Genomic DNA, 16483 nt, shown 5'->3' with positions numbered 1-16483 from the left:
GACTGTGGCATACATTTTGGATTCAAAAACTACGAAATTCATTACATTTGTGATATCATCTAGCAGTGGTTCTAGACACACTATACAAATGTAAGAAATTGTAAACAAAGAGGCTATTTGTTACCACGTACATATTAATCTGTCTGCTATTACTCTGCAGTCATGTGCCATTATTAATGGAGTTCCTGAGCTTAATTGTTTCATCCACATTGTTGTTTAAATCTGTCTGTAATTACATGGACTGCAGTCACAATGTTAACAGTGAGGTCTTGTTTGCTTTACAGCAAAAAGTTAATTGCATATTTAAATTAAAGAAATAATGTGAAAGTCTGATGGAGTCACTGCTCTGGTATGACTACTAAAAAGATACAGAAATGTGCCTCTAAAAAAAAAAATAATCTGACAAATTGAAGTTAGAAAACTACATTCATATATTCTTTAGAAAATCACATCTAGTGTAAAAACTATATACAAATAGTTTTCCAGTACTTACAGGTTGCTTCTGTTTTTGCGTTTTTGTCATCTTAGATGTTTTAACATCAAAAAGTATCTGAGTTTCTAAATTAGGAGAAACAACTGATGAAAACCAGATCCTATATGGACAAGGTATTTTCCCCATCATCATTCATTAACTCTGATTAACTAGAGAATTTGGAAAGTCTAAAAGAAAACTAAAATCAGGATTTTGAAGTGGCCTAGTCAAAGTCCAGTGGGCTGAATTAAAAGGGAGAAAGAAGAATGGGCCAAAATTCTTTGGGATGAATATTTTTAGAGAAAAATTACTTTCCTTTTCTTGCTTTCTCTTAGCAAATTAAATCATTATTTGAAAACCACACTTTTTATTTAATCATGTTGTCTTTGTTTGATGACGTAAGTTGTTTGATAAGCTAAAAGACTGTTAAAATCTAAAAGGGTGGGAACACGGTTTTAAATCATTGCATAAGATTATAGATGCACCAATCAATTGGTTCTGATGGGCGATAAGGCGCTAAAGTTCTAAAACTAACAAACAAACAAAAATCTAATGTTTTAAAGCTATTAAACTATTCTCGGTGTATACACAAGTCAGCAGAGAAGCAAAAAGAAAAGAAATCCCTGAGGCTGCACGCAGTTTTTCTACAGGACTGTGAAGATAAATAAAAACCAGGAGTAAAACATAAATATAAGTAAGACATTTTCACTGCAATTGGTTTGCCAAACACAGAGCAAGCAGTCAAAGTGAGTGTCTGATTGGAGGTAATTTGTTTGTCTGTAAAGCTGTTCAGGTTACAGACCAAGTGTCTTGTTGCAGGATGGCTGCACACAGGGACAGTTTAGAGATGAGGCTGTGGCAGACTTCCAGACTCAGGGTGACCTGTGAGACGAGCTCGGCTCCAGCATCACTTCATCTCACTCAGTTGCTTCTTTAAGCTCTGCTTTCTGGGGTTTGTTTTTTTCAGTCCTCTAACAGCTGCATCTCTTTCACAGCTTAATGCCGGTAAAGGCTTGATATAAAATTAGCTGCCGACAGACAAAGGGAGGTAATTCTCACGTTATGAATCTTACATCCTTGAACACAGCCTTCTTATGATTAAATATCTAAAATAAATCAGACTCTGATCTTCTGCTGAAAATGGTTTGGCATTTAAGTATTTATCAAAGCATCTGTGTTCCATGGATCGTGGTTGAAGCCATCAATCAGACAAATTAAAAAAATGTAATTACAGAAGCATTATATGGAAAAGCTACATTTAAAGCGCCATAATTTACTTTAATTTTGCTTCTAAAGAGCCAGACTTTCTGATCCTCTAAAGTGTTTTTTCAATGACTCTGCTGGCTTTCTAAAGCTCGTCAAGTTTCTTCTTCAAACTTTGGTTTGAAACCAGATATAGATCTAATGGGTTTTGTTGTCTTTTAAGCTTTTCTGAGTTATTTGTAGAGATTCATTTTTACGTGCGTTTAAAGTAGACAGAACAAATGAGAGCTGAGTTTGCGCCTCAGTGGTTTAGACGAAGCAGTGCAGCGAAGCGTAGAAGCAGAGATCTGGGACTGCACTTGGAGGAAAAATAGAGCTTAGGATTAATATTGGGAAACATAAGACTCAAGGACAGAAAATGATGAAAACCAAAAAAGCACTAGTGAGAATAATGACTGAAGCAGAAGCTAGAATTTGTCCAAACGATGAGACAAATGAGTCCAGCTCTTTTGTCTCATTGTAAAATATCAGATTCTGGTACGTTAATTAGGACATACACTCTGGAGTCTACTTTATACGCATAAACAATATAGAAAATGCTTTTGTTAGCCTAAAAACAGAGCCTACACAGCAGTGTTTACAAGACATTCTCAACCCAAATGTATTCATTTGGTCACAAATGAATAAGAAGCTGTTGCTGCGAGGTTAGAGGGAGTCTCTCTCCTCTTTGAGTAATCTAACACTTAGCTTTAACTGAAACAGATTTTCACTGAACTTATCTACTAATATCTGACAAACTTTAAAATGCAGTTTGATTAGCAGCAACTAAATACTATTCAACACTTAATTTTCTGGCATCTAGAAAATATGAATAATTTTGGTTATTCTAACTGCACAACAACCAGAAAGGTTTATGTCAGAAAGTGAGAATGTGTAGTTATGACCTTTTTTTTTTTACTACATTATACAAAAACAGCCCAAATTATTCAGATTTAAAATGAATTTTATTTCATAATAGGATTTATAGATATATCCCCAATTTTTTGTTTTTTTTCGTTGATTATCTGAGAAGGGGTATGTTGTCAATACAAATCTCCTTTTGTAGATTAAAAATAATAATTCCCATCATCTTTAAAACACTTGCCCTACGGTGAAGCTTGGTGGTAGCAGCATTATGCTGTGCAGCTGTTGGCCAGAGCATTAGCTTATACCTTTGTCTCTGACAACACCACTGGTCTGACACGTCTACTCTGCTTTTATTTAAAGACAGTGGTCTGCATGAGTGAGGTGTTGATAAGTAAGATCATTTTCAACAATGACGGAAAATGAACCATCTTTAGTCAAACTTTACAAATGCATTATACAGAGGAGAACCTAGTCTAAGATGTTGCATTTTTTGTTGTTGTTATTCCTAGCTATAAAAGGAGAGGAACATATATTCCTTTTCCTTCTTCTGATTGGCAAAGATTTGTGTCTGTGCATTATCGCCAGCTGCACGCTTCATTGTTGGGCTGATCGACTCCTGCTGCAGGGCAAGAGCAGGGCTATAATAGTGTATGTCAGATAAACACACATTGATATGCGACTGTAGGGCGAGGGTCAGCCATGTTGGCTCAAAGCGAGCTCACATAGAGATCAGGTTTTTAAATGGTTTCTCAGCACACTTTGGATGAATCAGGCAGTCAGATCTGCTTGTTTGACGCTCTGTTTGCTTTGGAGCTCTGCTATCGTCAACAATTTGCAGCCCTGAGACGTGCTTCCTTAAAGGGTTTAGTTAAATTAAGGAGACATTTGTCTTGCTCAGAACAACAACTCAGCTCCCAGATCTACTGATGGTGCCAATTTCCTACCATGTAATTGTGTTAGCTTCAAATGCTGCAAAGAATACGTGAGAGAAATTAGAAAGCTGCTGCAGGCTGTCGCTCCCAGAGGACATTACACACCACACTGTGTCCCAATTTCAGGGTAAATAACACGTTTTTATGTTTGAGCACGTTGCATTTTAAATATGAATTCATTTATCTCATTTATATACACACATTATTGCATATGATATAGCTTAAATCCAAATGTATCTGATTTTCATTTATTGCAGGTATTCATCATTCTGTTTCAGGGTTTTACATTTTCGATGTCTGATTACTTTTATAATACCCCTATCTCATGTACTGAAATCATTTGTGTGATATCTGTAACATTTTCATTTACTTTTACATATTTTTCCTATTTTTATTTCATTTAATAAATGCTTCAAAGCCAGAAAAGAACAACTCCAAGCTCAGACTTCCTCTGATTTAATGCAGATCCTCACTGAGCGTTAAGCTTGAATGCCCCAGGAGGTTTAGGTGTTAGGATCTCAGGGTTGTTAAATTGTTTTGTTGTTTGATTTCATTTTAGTTTCATTATTATTTTGTGTTACTTTCTTATGATGGTGAAATCTGTCTTGTTCCTGTTATGCTTTATTTCAGTTCTTCTTAGTGTTTCTAGTTATGTTGATTTCTTATAGTTATTCTGTGTTACTCTAGTTTTGCTAGTTTGTTTTTTTTAGGTCAGTTATTCTTTAGTGTTAGAATTATTTATTGTTCCTCTTTGTACTCTTCCTCAACCCTGTGCCACTTTTTCTCTCTCTCCTCAGTCTGCCTCCTACTCCCTCCACTCTTGTTCAGCGTTCAACCTCCCCAGTATTTAAGCCTCTCATTCTCATTCACTCCCTGCCGGATCCTCACGTCTCCTCCCATCTTTTCTGTTTATTTTCCAAAGTTTCTTTGTAGTTTTCCTGACTTCTCATTGTGTCTCCTAGCTGACTTTTGTTAAGGTTTATTTTTGTTCACCTTTGGATTTCCATATTTTTGTAAGTTTGCCTTTTCAGTATTTTTTCATTAAATATCATAAAATCACCCGCTGCCTTCCACTCTGCTTTTGGGCCCACTTTAAAAACATACAACATGATGTTATTCTCACACCAAAATAACAGAAAGTCTCATTGCATCTTCTTGACAAAATAGCCTTATTTTAGATCACTTTCACTTTTCTGTGTTATTGTCCTCCCATTCATGTTATAAGACAGCAAAAAACACCACCAGAGACTCATTTTATTTCTTTAATGTGCATATTGTCACATCACATCGTTAAAAGCCTCTATATTTCCATGTTTAGCGTTTCAGCTGAAATATTTCTAAAATCTAAGCATTCCATTGACAGTCAACGTTAGTGACGTAATGTGATGTATTTAATGTGTTCCAGGTTTTGATGAAATATAAACCTGAAGTGAAGGAGCTGTCTCCTGTTTGGTTCCTGTCTCCTGACACAAGACAGGAAACCATATCCCCTTCACTTCAGACAGGTAGGAGAGATATCTGGATCTTTTACTGTAGACATCTTAATTCTTTTCTCTGAAAAGTTCAAAATATCTTTTTCCTTTGACATCTTTGATTCTGCCTTTCTTGAAAAGCCATCAAAATGTGAACACAGGTGATTTCATAGGAAAACTAAAATGAGATTTTCTAAAGATTGTATAAATTTCAATTATGAAGTACAACTGAATTAGGTATTGTCAGAAACATTGATATCAAAATTTTACATCATTTTTTTTCTGATTGTGTGGCTTCTAAGTCATTTAGTTCTAACTGATTGTATGTAAATTGTATAGTGTGTAGATTGGATGAAGCAATGGTGATTTTCAACATGCAATAAACCACAATATACCAAAGATATCAGGTTGCCTATTTATTTACTGGATAATATTTTCCTATAATGATGGAATAACCTCTCCAGTTTATGCTAAATTCATTTTGAGGTATCGGACAGTTGAACTTTCTTTCTTTATTTCTTTTAGCATAATTTTAAGTTCAGAATTTTTTCAGATTTAAAGATTTCACTGATATTTTTGCAGCAAACGTAACAGAATCCTTTCTACTATTTTACCCAAAATAAAACTTTGTGCTTGTGATAATGATATCGATTTGATATAAAGCAGGATGAGAAGGACAGAGGAAAACGTTCTCTATTGAATTGATGCTGTACTGCATCAAAATAAACAAAAACTAATAAAAAGGTGACAAAAATGCTAAATAAAACAGCAACACTGACTGTACACATCAGAAAAAAGAGACAACATAATAAATAAACATCTTTTGCTCTGCTCAGAGTAAAAGATGAGCTCCCCGCTCTGCTCTTCATCTTGATAGACCCAGAGGATTTTAATGCTGCCAAATGAATTCAATTATTTTATTGTGCATTTAACATTTATTTTAGCAAACTGACCTTTCTATGTTTGTATGCTAAGCTGCTGTGTGGGTTTTTTTTCAGTCACTAAATGAAGTTTTCTAAAGGTTACCATTTCATTTTGAAGTTTTGGATTTGTGTGGCTCCTGTAACTAATCATTTCTGCCTTAGAAACAAAACAGATTTACTGACTGATTAGATAAATGACCAAATAAATAAATATGAAGAAGGACACTGATGACTCAGCTCAGTCGGATTGGTGATACACAGCTGGTGCAAATGGAAATGATGAAACTGAACTCATCTTCTAGCCTCCTACACACCTGACTGCAGGAGGAAATGTGTGGAGGTGAAGAGGAACTGACCTTGAGAAATGTATGGTAATATTAAAAGCTGTGTAAAATAACTTGCTCTTGAAAATATCAGTTCCCAACGAGTGAAATGTAAAGATCCCAAAACAGAAGTAAGACTGAACTGAGATTTTATTTCTCCCTCTGACATCAATAATGCAATTATTCAACTTAACTTGACTCTGATATGGAGTTGCCTTACAATTCTGCTGTTACATACAGGTATGAGTCAAAATAGCATAAAATAAGTCAGCATGAATAGAAAAGAATAATCTGATATTAGAATAAATAAATAAGGGCAGGGAAAGTGTTTTGAAATTAGAGAGAAAAGACATCTGGACATATGAATATTTAATGTCAGCTTTAACAATGCTGAAAACAAAAAAAAAATCTGTAAAATGCAATTAGAAGGTTTATGTGAGGAACAAATTAGAACACTTCCATATGTATTCTCTCTTTAAAACACCTAGCATTGCACATATCAATCATTTTGAAGGAGGCCTTGTTTATACCTCAGACATTTAATTTGGTCTGCTCCTGACTGTTGATGTGGTTAATGAAAACTGTGGTAAGATTGACAAAGTTGTTTGAGGCCCTGAGAATTTTGCAGCAGATTAGAAGTTTACAAGGGTTTTTTTTTTTTTAAATTTAAATGTGCAATTTCAGTACACGGAAGAGATTGATTTAAAACAGCCAACCTGCCCAGGTCTAACTGTCCAAGCAAATTCACCCACAGACCACAGGATCCAAAAAAAAAAAGTCTCCATAAATCCTGAAAAGTCATATTGCAGGGTAGATAGAAGAAAGAAAAACAAGTGGGAAAATGGCTCATTTGTATTGCTTCTTTTTTTTTCTTAAGAATCATGATTAATCAGAATTCAAATAATAATAATAAAAAAAAAATGGAATGAATACCATCTCAAATTACTGCTGGTCAGACCTCCGGATTTTCTCAGCAGTGTTATATAATTCAGCTGAACGAGGTTGGTATATAATTTAGAATTTGGCTGCAGAGTTAGTCTGAAAGCTCTGACTTTATTTATTTTGTCGTTTTTCCAGCATGAAAATACTTCAGACTAAATCCCCATTAGATCCATGAGCATGAAAAATGACCACTTTATATCCCTTGTCAGGCTCAGTGCGGTTTCCCTTCATTTTCTCCACTTCATCTGATCAGTTCCCTCCTTCTTCGCACATCAGTCTCCTCCTCCCACCCTCGCTCCCCTTTTGCCTCATTTCTCCCCTCTCCTTCAGTTTAGTTGTTGCAGCGATGTACCGGCTGCCTGGACTCCTCTGCTCCTCCTCCTCATCTTCCTCCTTGTCTCCTTACTGGTCATCCAGCAGGGACTCTGAAGGAGCGTTTGGGGGGAGCGACGCTAAAGTGGACCTGCTGTGATCCAGGAGGAGAGAAACACCCTGAAAACTGGATCTGAAGGTAAGACAGCAGATTGGAAACTAATAAATGTTTAAAATATTATTTTTTAAGTGCAATCAGGGCTTTTACAATTAAATGATTTTCTGGATTGAGAGAAATTTTCGAATCATAAGTTTCTCAAGAAAGCAGGTCTGCATTATCTCAGTTTTAAAAGTTGACTTGAACTATTTTCTCGTTATTTTACCCCCACATTTTTTTTTCCTAAAACCCATTCATCATCATATCTGGTGTCAGGAAGTACTTCTGGATTCACTCTTCTTCTGCTCTCCAACCGCAGGTCAGGAGTTTGGCATTCAACTCAGTAACCAATCTGCACAGACATTTTTTTTCCCACTGTCATCTGTTGGCGGCTCATTTTTTCAGGACTTCTTCGTCTTCTTCTTCTCCCCGTAATACACAAATAAATATTTCACTTTCCTCCAAAACATTTAAAGACACGAGCCCTGTTGTCATGTAAAACACCAGCTGCTGTGCAGTTAGGCTGTGAGCACACAATGTCTTAAAGCACTGTTGTTTTAGGTGATGAATAATTGAGAGACGTGCAGGCAGAGTTTGGTTCGCCATCCTGGGCTCCGAAGCCCCCTGCAGAGCCGCGTCCTGCAGCCTCCAGCTGCATCTCGAGAATAACTATTCAGTCAGTAAGGACCATCCCACTGATCGGACAGAGCTCATCTGTTCAAACACTCATCTGCTGAGAGGTGGAGATGATTCTGTTGAGACTTTGAGTTGTTTTATTGCCTGTGCAACACATCTAGCTGCCTGAAGGATGATATAATAAAACACACCTGGAGTGAGAACGGTTGATCTCTCCTTCCAGTATCCACAGCACTCTCGGGAATGAAGGTGTCAGGAAAACGTCTGAAATAAAGAAGATTTTGGCTGGTCTGCAGGATGTCTGCAGGATTATTGATCACCACGAGTTTGCAGGTCTTTTGTCTCACGTTTAGCCAGCAGCCTCACAACCTTCTTATTCATGGTGATCATCTTTCTCATTTCTGGTCCTGAGCTGAGGCCCGTGAGGAAACAGATCAGGTGTCTTCACACCCTGAGCGTTAGTAAAAGTCTTCAAATTAAGCTCCAAATGTAGAGAAAGTTTTGTATTTATAGACTCTGCTGGGACACTTGCACACAAAGAGATGTAAATATTCCAAAATATATTTCTCTGATGAGTGACAGGACTCTTGGATAAAAAGTAATATTTTAGGCAGATCTTTAGGGATTCCAGTTTGTCATATTTTTGATGCTACGACTACTAACTTTAAAAACTTATTCCCACAAATGAAATCTTGTGCAATCAACTTATACTCATCACATTTAGTCACTGTTATACTCTAATATTTCTCTCTAAAAGTGTGTTTTCTGTGGTCATCACTGTCATTGACAGAATTTTTTGTCTCTGTTTTGTTCACATCATAGACTTTACATGTCATTCATTGTTTCTACTTTGCTGTCTTACCTTCCTGGAGTTAGCTGAGCAATTATTACCGTTTTCCCTCTCTTAAGGTTAGCCACTTAGCTCTGTCTTTCTCACTTTCACCCTGTCTCACTCCAGTATAAAACACCTGATGGGGCTACTCCTGTCTCTAACTATATGTATTTTGCTCTTCATGGTGTAGCTTTTACTACTTACTCAACCCTGTATGTTTAGCTGTAGTTATCTAGTTAATGAAGCTACTACAGGAGCTTCTGCTGTAATCAACACTTTAAGTTTTCTTATCATAGAAAATACTCCTCGTCCAGTCCGTCAAAGTTTTTATTGTGTGTACTTTGTCTACTCAAACCTCCATTTGGTTACTGCAGATGGCTTCTCACACAGAGTCTGGTACTACTGGAGAATTGCTACAAGCTGATGACATGTAATCAACTATCCACTGTTGTTACATGCTCATTAAGTATGAAGGATAACTGTAGAGTCAGTGACTAGATGCAATCAACTTGGATTCTTTAGAAAAAAATGTAACTTCTGCCAGAGTAAAACAGCCCTTTATATCTAAAATCAAACTGGAATTTATATAATTGGTCTTGACTCTGTCTATTTTATTGGATTGAATTGACCTGAAACAGAAATTGCAGGAGACATTTTGAGGGTCCTGTATCATTTTCCTTCCTCTTCCCAATTACGATTAGTAGTCTGGGGGTTTAATGTCACAAAATGTGGAGAAATGGAAACAGCACAAATTTGTTTGCAAAGCAGTGTAGAAAATAATAAAAGAAATAGGACGGAAATTTTGTCAACTTCTGAGGCAGACATGCTGTATAATATCATTTGATCCATTTTGATTATTTAAAAAAATAAAAACTTAAATGACCTTGTTTTTACTGTTGAGATAGCAGGCAGAAAGAGTACTATTTTAACTCTGAGTAAAAAAATTTGGGATGCATGCAGGACTGCAGATGTCACATGCTGTTTGTAAGACTGTGGCACCTTGTGTCACACAATGCAGGGATGATGTATCCCTGCAAACACACACTCCACCTCCTGCGGGAGCCGTGTGTGCCTATTAATACTGAACAGGACATTTTATCTCATGCTATTAGATAAGGAAAAATGAAATGGGAGAAGGTTTTTATCGATAAACAAACTCCCTAAAAAAGCAAGAAACTGGAATGAGCCTAAGCTCTTGTTTCCTCCAAAAGTTCAGGGATATGGCAGCTATTTATGGTCCCGGATTGAAGTCTCTGTGAGAGTTCAGTCTTGGCAAAACAGTAACCAAAAGTCATGTTCTGGACCTTTGGTCAGATGAATGTTACGTAAATGTCTTAGTGTGTCTTTGTCCGTTCCTCCTGACCTTGCAGATGTTCCTCTGTTCAGTCTCTTAAAGCCATATAGACATTATTTCTGCATGACAAAAAAAGCTTGAAAGAAACCAATCCTCATTTTACTATTTTTTTCCTCTAAATAACACAGTAAGATCACAATATGATAATGATTTTATTTTATAACGTGAATCAGTGCTGAAGAGCTGACAGGCTTCATGTTTATGTTAATCTTTCACATTTGCTTTAAGGTTCCAGACAGTAACTGGCTAAATTTAGCATTCACAAATGTCCAAATTCATTCAAAATAGAGTGCATTAAAATCTTGTGATGCTAAACATTGCATATTTTAAAACTCCACAGTATCTCTTATCTCAATAGCGTCTGTCTCTAAAAGCCCGTTCCAGTTGCCGTTACCATGTGATTTCATCTGGTGGAGCATGTCATAGTGCCAAAAGTACTGAGGCGACTGCCTTCACACATAAACTTTAATGACATCACATTTTTGATTACAAATTTATTAAAGCTACAATAGGTTTAAATCTTCCAGGAAGTCTTTTTTATATGGTTTAGGAATCTGTTAACTAGGATTTTTTAACATCCTTCAGAAATGCATTTGTGAGCTCAGACAATGATGTTGGCCGATAAGACCTGGCTCACAGTTTCCACTCAAATTCATCCAAAATATGTTCTATAACTTTGATGTCAGGACTGTGTAGATTTGAGTCAAGTTCTTCCACACCATGCTTGCTTATCTGTGTCTTTATGGCTGTTGCTTTGTGTACTGGTGAATGAGTGCGTTGACTGACATTGTTTATATGTGTGTTCAATACCACTTGCAGAGTGGTATTGAAACAGGAAATGGGTAAACCTGCAACCTTTACCTCAAAGGGTAAGGTTGGTTGGGGCTGAAAGGTTGCACCACACAAAAAACTTTCTTTCACCAAGCTGCACACATATCACAAAAAAGGAAGCAAATTTCACAAAAACTCAAAGTCAAATGTAATGATCAAAGCTTTATCAAATTACTAATATAATAATTATCCATGGATATTCAGTGCCACACAGATGATGAGTAGATCTAAGTGGACAAAGTGAACACTGAACACACTGAGTTTTAACTTAGTGTATTAAAACTAAAACACTAAGTTTTAACTATTAATTACTCTTTTAAATTCTGCTCAAATAGCAGAATTTGATAAAACTTTGAAATTCCCCCTCTGAGCTAGCAGACGGCAAAACCTTTCACACTGACAATAAAATGATATACAAAGAATAAACATCTTTCAGTTAGTAAGTCTTTCTGCACATATTTGAAGCTTTGGGATGATGCAGTCAGAAAAGGATGAGTTAGATGCAGGAAATTATAACAAAATCATTCCTGTTTCATGTGAAATCTTAAAGCTAACTGTAACTCTATCAAAACTTAGCAAAATTATTTTAGTTTTAAAATATCTCATAATGAGTTTGGGAAATCATTAAAGGTCTTTTCAATGAAACAGTTAAGAAACCTTAGGCTTTGAGGAAATATTAAGCACTAGTGCCTGTGAACTGGAGCTTTTTGGAGCTGAAAAGCTGACAGGCAAATGTGGATCGATTAAAGACCAATGGTTCTACTGCAGAATGCCTGCAGATCACGAGGAACTCATTTCAGAAGGACATGAAGCTGTCCTATTCCTGCTGACCTGTTCTCTTTATATGCCATTAATTACATTAATCTTCATAACTGCAGTTCGGTCCAGGCCTTTCTGCTGGTGCTAAGATGAAATAAAGCAGCCATCCACAAAGCAATTCGATGCCCCTCGGTTTTATCAAATTACATCTACAGGCACTAAACGTGCCAGTCATCAGGTGCTTGTGCAGGGTTTTGGCACATAAACAACCTTTATGATGGCCTTAATTAAATACGACAAACTGCTTGTACTGGTGATTGCCCTGGTTGTATCTGGGGAGCGTGCATGAATGAGTAGACTTTAAAGTGCTGTTTATACTTGCTGTGTATCCGCACATGGCTGAGAGATAATACAGTCCAAATTTGGTGACATGGATGAATGAAGAAAATTAGGAGAGCACGTCCTGGATTGGCTGATGAAGAAAGGGTGAACAACACTCAGGTGAAAAGGTCAAACTGGCAAGACAGCAGTATATATTGAGAAACAGCAGGTTAATAGGGTCAATGAGTCAGCCCCATCTGTTGTTGTGAACCTGCAGTTTAATTGAATGAGTGCATTGACTGACACTGTGTATATGTGAGACTGTTTGGCTGTGCAAACAATGTTTCTCTGAGATTTTCCAGAAATCTCATCAGCACAAAATAGCATTTCATCCACGATTTTGTAGTTTTCTAAGTGAAAGACATGACAGGGACAAGAGAGAAGACTTCCACTGTAATGTTCGCACATTTTACAGCTAAGACCAAAATTATTCATGCCCCTGGCAGACGTAGATTTCTAATTATTGCTAATGTTTGTTAAAGGTTGTATGTTGCATATGTGTTTGTGCGTGTGTGTGTGTGTGTGGGTGTGTTTGTGCATGGTTGTTTGTCTTGAGTGTTTGTGTGTTGCCATGTGTTAGACTGGTGACCTATCCTCTAAAGAAAGTCAGCATCTCAAAGTGACTAAGTGAAAGCACTAATATGGGTTTTAAAGGCTCCCTTTGTGGCTCAGAACAGAAGAAGTCAGGTAGGTAAAGCAGGACAGCAACTTCAGTATGGTTTTAGAGTGCCTTGGTCTGTGAGTTAATGAGTCGGTCACTTTGACATTTTACCAGCTCAAAAATGATGACAGCAGATGTTTTTCAATCATTACTAGTACAATAATTTTCCAATAGATCCTGTCACAAGGCCTTCTAAGAGAACCTATAATCTATACTTCTATTTTATGCTGTTTTTTTTAAACACTTAAACTAATTTTTTTTTGACTTGTATTTTTTTTGTTTTGTTTTTCAGAAGAAGCACAAAGGCCATGATCGACTGGCCTAATGTGACAGCGTCCAGCTACGAGGAGCTGGTCCTAAAACCTGAGGAGCTGCAGAGATCCAAATGTGTCCTTGGCTTCATTCCGGTCATTTACTACAGTGTTCTGCTTTGTGTGGGAGTACCAGGTATGCTGTTTGTCTAATTCACAGTTTGTATGTAAATTAAAGGTATACCTAGAGAATGAATAGAAATGTGAATTAGTGGCACATTACTGGTGCTAATGGGTCAATTAGTTAATATACTGGTCAAATGATGTGTTCTTCCAACATAAGAACCAACAGCATATTTGTGATCATAGAAAAATATATAAATTAATTAATAAAGCCAACCACTGTTAGATTTTTTTCCGCATCGCTTATACCAGCCCATGGTATATAGTATAAGCATATGACAGATATGCTTTTGTCATTGCTTCTTCCTATATAAAACACATTTTTTGGTATCAATCTGAAGGAGATTTGCAGTAATCCTAAAGACAGGCAGAGGTATCAGTGACCACTGAGCTCACTTTACTATTTGTTCTCAAAGGTAAATAAATAAACAGTCAAGAAAAGGATTTGACTTTTAACCAATGATAGGAAAAGTCCCTCTTTTGAAAATGAGAAATTAAGCTGAAGAATAAAGTTGAATTAAGCTGAAATCTATTAATACTTGAACCTTCCCTAAAAACAATTAGAGCTGCCTAATTTAATAGGTAAAACACCAAAAATACCTTAGTATGCATTAATATGCGAAGTGGAAGCCATCGGTCACAGAAGCTAATATCCACAGACTTCTTTTCACCAGCCTTGTGTCAAGTAGTTGCACTAAGGTATTTCACCATGCTGCATTTTCTTTTGAATATTTTAGATACGCTCTACAAGAAATCCACAAACAAGCACATTTCCAGAGAATAATATGGAGTCTCGTTCCACGAAATCCACGAATAGATGATATTAAATTAAATGCAAGCATGCCAGTAATTTTTTTACAATGTACTGAAACAATGCAAAAGGAGAATTTCTTTTGAAAAGAAACTTGACTAAAACATGTGAGACACCAGGCCAAGAGGGCCGTAGTTGGACACTCTTGCTCTGTGGCTACTGACATTCCTGCTTCTGTCTTTGTTTGATGTTTCAGTAAACATCCTCACAGCAGTGGCCCTGTGCAGACTGGCATGTCGCACCAAGAAACCTCTGTACTACTACCTCTTAGCAGTGACAGGCTCAGACATTCTTTCCCAGCTCTTCATCATCTTTGTTGGATTCCTGCTAGAGACGGCTGTTTTTCACCGCGACGTCCCTACTGTCCTGCTGCACGTGGTCAGTGCTGCAGAGTTTGCTGCTAACCACGCCTCCATTTGGTCCACTATACCCCTTACTGTGGACCGGTATGTTGCGCTGTGCCACCCTTTGCTCCACCGACAGATCAGCTACCCGGCACGGGCCAGGAAGATCATTGCAGCTGTGCTGGTGTTGTCGCTAACGTCGGGCATACCTTTTTTCTGGTGGTCAGACGTGTGGAGAGACAGCCACCTTCCCACAGTGCTGGACGCAGTCCTCATATGGACACATGTTACCATCATCTACTTCCTGCCATGCAGCATCTTCTTGGTGCTGAACTCTTTAATAATCCGCAAGCTGAGGATAAGGCAGAGGCAGCAGCCCTGCCAGGAAGAGCGTGGGCCTCCACGCCGTCTAGGAAAAACCACGGCCATGCTGCTGGCGCTCACCTCCGTGTTCTCAGTTCTATGGGCTCCTCGGACTGTTGTAGTCATCTACCACCTCTATGTTTCCTCGGTTCACCAGGATTGGCGTGTCCACTTGGCCTACGACCTGTCCAATATGCTGGCCATGCTCAACACGGCTGTCAACTTTTTCCTTTACTGCTTCGTCAGCAGACCTTTCCGCAGCGTCGTGCGGGACATCGTGCTGCTCAGAGGAGGGCCACTGCACCCTCGCCGGCCTCTTCCCCAGCAGCAGGCCCCCAACAATGCCTCCAACTCATCTCTCTACAGTGGGAACAACAAACGCTCACGGCGAGACTCCACCCCCTTGTCACCTCGTAGAAACAGAAAGCCCTCGTGACCTGGTGTTTCCCCCCATTAATCCAAAACACCCGTCGTCCCACGGTCCTGGTGCACATCAAACCCCAGGGACCAGCACTGCGTTCAGGCCACGACTGTGGACAGTTGCCAGTCAGCCCTGGAGCTCTCTCCCAGGGCTCCAAACGATCTGAACTTTCATGGTTTTTTGTCTTCTCTGACCTGGAGTTGTTTGTTTTAGTAAATCAAGCAAAATGGCTGTTTATTTATCTTTGCAACAAAGAATTTGACAAAATTAAAGTGGGTACTTTTTTCTTTTCCATATTTGGTAGAAATTTTACATGTTTTTCAATCTGCTAGTCGTCAGGGGTAGAAAAATAATAGAATAAATCACATGCTTGCCGCTAAATGTAAAAAATGAGTCTGCTGTGTCGCTACAGTTGTTACGCAAGTCTAGAAAATGAAAAAATGGAGATTGAAATGTGGCCGGTTCATTTGTAAGCAGTTTGTTATAAACCACAGATTTTAAGCCAGTCGAGCAAAGAAATTGTACCCCACAGCACGCTCTCAGGAACAAAATCTGCTTCTATTTGAATTACGAGTAGATTTTCTGTGAAATGAAATGAGAAGCTGTACACAAGGCAGGAGTGAAGACCTACTCAGTAAACAAGTCCTCAATCTGTGGTGACACCAACCAACTCGACTTCAGCTCTGCCGAAGCAAACTACAGATCGGCCATGGATGTGTGCACAAACACACACAAAGAACACGGTACAGCTTTTCATGCATGCATGATCATGTGCACGCATAGCCAGCTAGTACATTTCCACTTTCACCAAAGCACTGAATCAATGAAGCCTCATGAAAGCTGCATCAGCTATAACTGTATTTAAACGTTCTACCTGAAACTGTACGAGTTATGGTTTAATGCCACACCTGATTTTTCAAGTGGCTTATTGTATATAATATGTTTTGTATTATTCATGCAGTACAAAAGTAAGCGTTGGATGGTTTTTTTCTGCAAGTCATTTTACATAAAATT

The 16483-nt window shown here is 37.9% G+C and overlaps 1 protein-coding gene across 1 annotated transcript; it reads left to right on the top strand.

Annotated features, from left to right (window-relative positions):
* Positions 1-7531: 7531 nt before the first annotated feature.
* On the top strand, positions 7532-15739 carry LOC102231909 (probable G-protein coupled receptor 142). Its single transcript, XM_014473108.2, has 3 exons — positions 7532-7684; positions 13389-13543; positions 14538-15739. The coding sequence occupies exons 2-3, from the start codon at positions 13405-13407 to the stop codon at positions 15482-15484; spliced, it is 1086 nt and encodes a 361-aa protein (XP_014328594.1). The 5' UTR covers positions 7532-7684; positions 13389-13404; the 3' UTR covers positions 15485-15739.
* The last annotated feature ends 744 nt before the right edge of the window (positions 15740-16483 follow it).

The sequence above is a fragment of the Xiphophorus maculatus genome, chromosome 10 (assembly GCF_002775205.1).
Source record: "Xiphophorus maculatus strain JP 163 A chromosome 10, X_maculatus-5.0-male, whole genome shotgun sequence".
Taxonomy (NCBI): Eukaryota; Metazoa; Chordata; class Actinopteri; order Cyprinodontiformes; family Poeciliidae; genus Xiphophorus; species Xiphophorus maculatus.
This window is presented reverse-complemented; position numbering and strand designations above follow the sequence as displayed.